This window comes from Gossypium hirsutum, chromosome A13, assembly GCF_007990345.1.
Source record: "Gossypium hirsutum isolate 1008001.06 chromosome A13, Gossypium_hirsutum_v2.1, whole genome shotgun sequence".
Classification (NCBI taxonomy): Eukaryota; Viridiplantae; Streptophyta; class Magnoliopsida; order Malvales; family Malvaceae; genus Gossypium; species Gossypium hirsutum.
In genome coordinates, this window is record NC_053436.1 from 107,677,212 (window position 1) to 107,685,581 (window position 8,370).

General features: G+C 33.0%; 1 protein-coding gene and 1 pseudogene across 1 annotated transcript; one reads left to right on the top strand and one right to left on the bottom strand.

Annotated features, from left to right (window-relative positions):
- Positions 1–1,800: 1,800 nt before the first annotated feature.
- On the bottom strand, positions 1,801–3,389 carry LOC107943208 (3-oxo-Delta(4,5)-steroid 5-beta-reductase-like; annotated as a pseudogene).
- A 1,933-nt stretch (positions 3,390–5,322) lies between these two features.
- LOC107943216 (nudix hydrolase 19, chloroplastic) lies at positions 5,323–8,092 on the top strand. Its single transcript, XM_016876960.2, has 6 exons — positions 5,323–5,967; positions 6,042–6,182; positions 6,279–6,383; positions 6,475–6,574; positions 6,932–7,024; positions 7,597–8,092. Exons 1-6 carry the CDS (start codon positions 5,338–5,340, stop codon positions 7,887–7,889), a joined length of 1,362 nt encoding a protein of 453 aa, XP_016732449.2. The 5' UTR covers positions 5,323–5,337; the 3' UTR covers positions 7,890–8,092.
- Positions 8,093–8,370: the final 278 nt, after the last annotated feature.

Sequence of the window (8,370 nt, forward strand, 5' to 3'; positions counted from 1 at the left end):
CTTTACCAACTGTTTAAAATTTCTATAGATCTAATAGATGGCGTAAGGTTTGAATATAAGATATATAGTTTTCTTTAAATATATTAAATATTTTAATTTGAGAGTTGGCATGTATATATATAAATAATATCAATTCCTTTTTTTTTCTTAAATATGAAATATGAAATTAATTTTCCACAAATCTAACCTATGTCAGATTATTTTAAAATTATTTTAAATTTTTCAGAATTTTTTAAAAAAAACTGAAATTAGTAATTATTTTGTCATATCAAAAAACATAGATCTTTCTAATACGTAGAATGTTTTAAATTTATTTAATATTTTATTTTTATAATATTAAATTCAAATAAGTTCAGTAAAATAAAAATTGGAGCCCTTTTTAGAATTTTTAGATTTTTGAATTTTATATATAAATTATCATGTATTTTAGACTTGATGTCTACATTATACAATATTTGTCCCCCTTAGTTAAATTGTATTTCATTTAATTTGCCCTATTAAGCCATAATGTTATACTTTATATTAACAAAATATTTTTTTAGTTTTTAATTAGATAAATTTAATAATAATAGAATAGTAATGTATGAAGGGCCTTGAAAGACTAAATTTAGAGGTCCAATATGGATTTTAAAGCCAAATTCAAGAATCAATTGATTTGTCTCATACCCATACATATTAGGTGAGTGACTTTCTTGTATTTTGATATGCATGTTTTGCTAAGGAATTATCTTCCTTTGGTAAGGTGCTACAAAGAGAAAAAAAAAAGAAAAAGTTTGATGCCGAGACTAAGAGCACAGAGTAAAAAAATACAAATTATCTTCCTCTTGGCTCCTTATACAAAAATCAAGATTCTATTATTAATGAGTACGATTTTATGAAAAAGCGGATGATGCAATTTAGGATGCCTAGTAATGAGAAATAGGTTTAAGGACAAGTTTTTTTTTAATTTAATTTTTGGAATTATAATGATATTTATGAAATTTTTAGGATAATGTTAGTTATTCTTCTTTGCAGATTTGAAATAAATATTTAATTTTATATAGTGTAGTTTTTTTTTTTAATTTTTTTACAGTTAAATCGTTCATACTTTTTAAAAAACATTAAACTGATTTGTTTGATAAGAAAAAAAAATTCGAGAAGAATCGATACTTTTTTACATTAAAAAAAAAGATAATTTGAATTTAGAAATTTCACCCCTTAGAGTAAAATATTGGATTCGCCTCTGGTACGAGACTCAGACCTTAATATTGTATGTGCACAAAAATCATATACAATTCTATTTGTAATTAGTGTCTACCAAATATTTTTAGTTGAGCTGCAAAAATGAAAAACTCATTAGAAAATTATTTGTACTAAAAAAATAACAACATTTGTCATAAGCATTGGGGAAGAAGGTTTTTGTACCAAACACAACTTGTAGTAATGTTTGTGGACATAGACTAATTATAAATTAAAATGGGCTTGATAAAAAATAAAACCCTTTTTTTAAATGAGTCAAGTTTCGAGTAAATTTTTTTATTATTCGGATTAGGTCTGAGTTTGTCTAACAATTTTTTTTTATTGTTGTTGTTGTTTTGTTATTGTTGACTATTGTTTTGTTGTAACTTTACTATTATAATATTACACTTTTATTGTTATTGTTTAAATATTAAATAATTCTTATTTTTTATTATTAATTTATATTTTAGACTAGACTAAATCCAAATCTGAGGTTAAAATTTTGAACCACTCGGCCATGAAGAGGTCTAATATCGAATTGATATGCAATAAATTTCCCGGCGGGGCTTTTGTCTAATGGAACAAGTTTTTATTGTATAATTCAAAGATTAAAATAGGATAAAATACGACGCATCATAAACAAATACAGGGAGACCGCATTTTCACAAATACAACATTTGAAGGTAAGTCAGTGCTTCTAACATCTTACGGTTCCACGCCACTGCCATTAATAGCTGACCTTATGTGCTTATTTTACAACAACAGAAATTTCATCTGAAAAACCCAGGAGACAACTTGGAACAAGAGATTGAATGAGATCAAGGCACAATCTTGTAAGCCTTCATCTTATCAATCCAAGTAACAAACGAATTCTGGGAATTCCTAAACCCCAAAAACCCATGCTCCTTGCTCTTATTCGTATTGAGTAGCGGCGCTTCCGCCAAAAAAGCCAGATCTGCAAACCACCAATTTCCCACTCGTCTTCTGCAACTGCTCCTCCTTCACTATTTCTTCCCACACTCCTTCCTTCCCTTTCATCACCTCCTCCAACCCCCGATTCTCCCCTTCCACGAACCCATATTCTTCTATCCCAAATTGCTCTGCCAAAACGGTCCACAACTGCTTCCACTTGAAAACATCCCCATTAGTCACGTTAAAGGCTTCGTTTTTGGCGTACGGATCCACCGCCGCCCATATATGTTGCTCCGCAATCAAATCCGCATCCGAAGCTTCATAGTAACAGTTCCAAGCGGCTTTGCTCCCAGGAAAGTGTAACGGTTTGCTTTCGTGTTTGCAAATGGCGGCGTAAACGCAAAGACTTCCAACGAGGTTCATTAAACTGTAAGGCGAAAGCCCGAATATGGCTGTGGGTCGGTGCACAGACCAGGTTAATCCTTCTTTTTTCTCGATTTCTTCAAAGAGGATGTCTTCTTGACGGTAGTAAAAATTGGGAGCGTTCAACCGCGGTAAATCTTCGGTGAAAGGCGGATCATGCAGTTGGATTTTACCAAACAACTCGAACGGTCCAAGATAATGTTTGGCTCCTGTTTGTAGACAGATGTGGCGGAGATTGGGTGCGTTTGGGATCACGGAACGCAAAACATTGCGGAGCATGGAACCGTTGATTTCACAATTCTCGGCTTCGGATGTTCGGTTGGTCCAGCTGACGTAGAAGATATGGGTGACGTCAGTAAGTTGAGAGAGCTTCGATTTGGTGTCATTTGGGTCGGATACATCGCATTGAATGTACTCTATTGGATGGTCGGCGTTCCAATTGGGTCTGGGCCGACGAGCCACCCCGTATACTTTCCATGGGCTGCCTGGGGTATCGGACAACGGTAGGATTTCAGCCAAGCTATTGCCGACTATGCCGGTGACTCCAATGACCAGCCCAACGCTCTTGAAGCTTTTTGGTGTTTCATCTTCCTCAAATTTCTTCTGCAAAAATTAAAACAAAAAAAATCAATTTCGTGAAGGGTAAACAGAAATCCAACAAGCCAAATGAAAAAGGAGAGTTGCCTTAGCAGCTCCGATAGCACCAGCCCACCACCAGCTCATTTTTCTTTCTTTAAACTAATTCAGATTAGATTTATGGGAGAGGGAAATAAACTAAGGAGAGTTTTTGGATGTGCGAAAATTAAAAATAACGGTGAGTTAAGAAGATTAACTATTATAATTGTGAGGTAAAAAATTTTATTGCATCATAATTATCGCCTATTCAAAGGCATTTTAAAAAGGAAACTTTAGTAAATATTTTTTCTAAATTTATAATTAAAAATAATTAAAATAAAAAAATCTTAAAATAACAGTGTTATTATAACACTAAAAGGAAAATATGTGTGACTTCTCATATAAAATAATTGTAATTAATGTTATGCATTTTAATTGACATGAATGCATATTTTTAATTGTAATTATTTTATGATTTAATTAATTTATTGGCAAAAGCCAACTTTGTTGTCAATTTATATTTATATTTTATTGCTAAAAAACCACAAAATGGGGAAATAACGTATCAGTCAAAAATTATCAAAATTATGCTCCAAATTTGTTAAAATTATTACAGCTAATGCAAAGACTGGTAATTTTATTGTTAGAATAGATTTGATTTTAGGAAAAATTATAAAAATAGTCATCTTAGATTATATTTTAGTCATTTATGTTTGAAATGTTACGTTTTAGTCACTTACGTTATCGTTTTGTTACAAAGTTAAACTTTATTACCTCTTTAACGGCAGTCCTACGTGACCATCCAAATAGGTTGTGAATGTCAATTTAGATGTCCTATATGGTAGTCTAAATTTAATTTATTTAATTAAAAATATATTTTCATCCCAGTAACTAGACATTCAAGTTAACATTTAAAATTTATTTAATTAAATTTAGGTGATATTATAAATATTTTAATTATAATAGAATTTAGTTTTTTATGTTTATAACTTATTATAATAATTTAAGTTACAGAGAAATTTATTATTATAATATTTATGAATAATATTTTGGATAAGTTAACATTTCATTTCAACCATGAAAAAACAAGCAATAGAGTCAGAGAAAAAAGGAATTAACCTTGTTTGGGTTTCAAAATCTAGAAAAAGGAAATTTGGGGTTTCATTAAGCTTACATGATATGTTAAGTGATAAACCTGTTTATTGCAATATATAGTTAACTTTATTTAAATTGTTTAAGATTCAACATCTATGGAAAAAATCTCATGTACTAGTCTAATGGTGAGGGTGTTCATCAGTCTAGATGTGGTTTGAGTTTAAGTCACGCTAATCGTATTGTTGTTAGAGCTTTACCCTTCTCTTATAATTCACCAAAATTAATTTGAAAAGAAATATAAGATGAATGGTGAGAAAAGAAAGGACTCCTAAGTAATAGTTTTTAAGTCAATGACCAGGGAAAGAAAATTATATGGACTTAAGAACGGTAAACCGAATCGGAGCGGGATCATTGCTCCTTAGACCAAGAGAATCTGATTGATAGCAATAATGGAAATGTTTGGGTAGAAAGAAGAGCAAAGAAATGCAAAAGATCAAAATTTTAGAAACATTTACTTTTAAGGAATTTGACAACAACACAGGTTTTTAAAGCTTATTTTTGGGGAGTAAGTGCCAGCTAAGTCTAAGCTGGCTTTTAATTTATTTTCTTTTTTACTTTGGTTATTATTTTTAATTCTGTTTGTTTTTTCACTCTCTTAGGCTCATCTTTAATAGGTTAGTTTATACTTTAATTTATTTTATTATAAAGCGCAACTCAATTTATTTAAAAAAAAAAGTTTGATTCGACTTAAAATATAATTTAAAATTTGTTCAAATCTACTTATATTTATAAATGATTAACTTAAATTTATTTAGTTCCACTTATATTATTTTAATTTAATATTTATTAATTTTATATATTTTTATTTATTAAAATTTTATATTTCGTCATCTTATTATTTTTTAAAATTTACATTATAGTAATTTAAAACTGATGAGAGTGGTCGGCCGATCAAACAATGGGACCCATCCACAAGAAAACGACAGGCCCTCAAACAGGACACGTGTCACCACACCAATCGCCTTAGTCATCACCTACCCCCTTCTACTCTCTGATTAAGTATCAACCACACCAATGGTCAAAAGGGCAGCCATGCTCTCTGTTTCTCTCTTCTTTTCTTCTTCTTCCTCTCATCTGCTCTTCCTTTCTAAAACCCTAACAAAAAGGACCTGTTTTTCTTCCCTAGCCACCATGTCCATCAACCTTAACGCCCATGCATTTGCTGGTAACCCCATAAGATCCAAAACCCTTAAAGCCCATGACCCACTTTCCCCTTCTTCAGCTTTCCAGTCCCTCAAAACCCATCTCCTCCAAAACCCAGAAACCACCTCCCTTCCACCTCCTCCAAAGTCTCCTCTTTTCAAGGTCTTGCCTTTTAGAAAGGGCAGACCTTTAGCTTCTTCGTCTATCACAGGGAATAATGATGATGATGTGCCCAGTTGGCATCTGGGTTGGATCAGTTTACCTGATTGTAAGTACTTTCTGGGGAAATGTGGGATGGACTTGACTGAAGACTCTTTGGTTTATTTGGGTTCAAAGATTGAAGACGATGTTGTTTATTGGGCTGTTGATGTTTCTGGGGAAAGTAGATTGGTCCCTGAATTGGGTAGCAAACAATTTTGCTTTGTGGAGCTTAGAACACTAATGGTGGCTACTGATTGGTCTGATTCTATTGCCATGGGTGAATTGGCTATTGCTGGTCATGTAAGTGAAAAAAGCAGTTATTTTTGTGCTTTTAATCTTTGATTTTTGCATTGAACTGAAACCATTTGATTTAGGCTCGAGCATTGCTTGAATGGCACAACCTATCACGATTTTGTGGCCATTGTGGAGAAAAAACAATTCCCAAAGAAGCTGGAAGAAGGAAACAGTGCTCCAATGAATCCTGCAAAAAGAGGATTTACCCTCGTGTTGATCCTGTAAGAAAACCACTTTTCTCTTTTTTATGTTCTGCAATTGAATATTTGAATAGGGATGTGTCTCTTTTATTATCTTTAACTAATGTTTTTCTCTAGGTTGTCATTATGTTGGTCATTGATAGAGAAAATGATCGTGCACTTTTAGGTAGACAGTCTAGATTCGTACCTCGAATGTGGAGTTGTTTAGCCGGATTCATAGAGGTAACTCGCCTTCATTTCCCATATCTTAGCGAATATGATGGATGTTTGTTTCCGCAGCTTCATTGTTGGATTATTTTCTTTTTTCCATTAGCCAGGGGAAAGCTTAGAAGAAGCAGTGAGGAGAGAAACATATGAAGAGGCCGGTATTGAAGTCGGAGAAGTTGTTTATCATAGTTCTCAGCCATGGCCGGGTAAACATTCTTCGAATGATACTTCATAATAAATTTATATGCTGATTTAGTTTAGAACTATATGTTTACTTGAACTCCTTGGAGGATCATATCCTCATACTCGTATTCGGATATATGTTGGACATAGGTACTTGAAAAAAAAATTTAAAAATCGGAGCTACATAGGTTTAGACATAAACTTTGCAGCCTGCGCTTACTACTTGTAACTGTCTGTATTTTTCTAGCATTCTATTATCCTTGACTAGCTTCTTGCTTATCATTCTGCTCGAAAGTTCTATTTCGTATTTTCTATCCATGTTATGTAAGATATTTACATCTATTACTTTTTAAAATCACTAATCTGATTTTTTTTGTCAGTTGGTCCGAGTAGCATACCGTGCCAGTTGATGGTCGGGTTCTTTGCATTCGCTAAATCTCTTGAAATAAACGTGGATAAGGAAGAACTAGAAGGTACTTGAATGCACGTAAATGTATTCTCATTTACAGTTTTCCTTTCTAGGTTGCTTTATCTTCGAGAACATAATTTCTTTCCATATAATTCTATTATTTTTCTTCACTCCCGGAAAACTTATAGGTACATCTATGCTTTGAAAACCATTCTTAATCTGTAGGAAACATAATTTCTGGTCCTTTTCTGATGTATTTCTTCTATTCTTTTTCTTCACTGCCGGAAATCTGTGGTGTATAGAACATGCTTAATCTTTACATCTGCTATCAGTGGCTTTTGCCTCGTTGTGTGCCATTGGTGACGTTCCATTGCATTTGATGTTCAATAGGTTCCCTAGATTTTGCCATAGAATCATATAAAGAAACAAGTTATGGTTAGTGGATTGCATCATAATTGATATACAAACACGCATGTCAGCTCTTGTTTCATGTTTGCACTCACGTACCCTAGAAGCCCTTCGACAGTCTCTCCCTCGAGCATGCAAGTCGAGTTTTGTTTTCTCGTTTTGAAGTCCTCATACCTATTCGCTGCAGTTCAAAAATAGCAATAATGGTGATACTTTTTGTATGTCTAGACGCACAGTGGCACAGTAGAGAAGACGTGAGGAAAGCATTGGCGGTTGCAGAATACAAGAAGGCGCAAAAAACGACTGCAGCCAAAGTAGATCAAATGTGCAAAGGAGTCGAGAAGGGACAGAGTTTGTCGGCAGATTTTAACGTCGAAAGTGGGGAACTCGCTCCCATGTTTTTCCCCGGTCCATTCGCGATTGCCCATCACCTCATCTCTACCTGGGCTAATCAAGATGTACCAACTGACGGTGTCAAAGCCGGCTCGAAACAGCCTAGCAGTTCCATTTTGAATCTATAGCTCTTCATCTTCTACTATAAATATATCAATAATCATTAAAAAAATATGAATGAAAGCAATTCACCTTTTTTTCACTTCTTAGGGTATTACTCTGTAAAGTTTGCCATTTTGGTTTGTGTAATCAACGATCGGATTCAATGCTCAAACACTGATTCATTTATGTACGCTTTCTAGCGTAATTCCAACATGGGAATTTACATATATATACTTGGTTAGTACTGATTAATTGATTTATGTTTTGCTTCAATGATTCAATTTGCAGGAGTTAGAATGTTCTTTCATGGTTGCCATGTTTATGACAACAAGTATTAGATATAGTTACGACATTGAAGATGATATTGTTAGAATATATATAAATAATAGTATATTTTGTACTTTCGCGTAATGTGATGTAAATTATATTCTATTCGTTTTCGCAATATATAATAATTTAATTATATGTGTTTTGAGGGTTAAATTGGTAGAAAATGTAAATATGGAA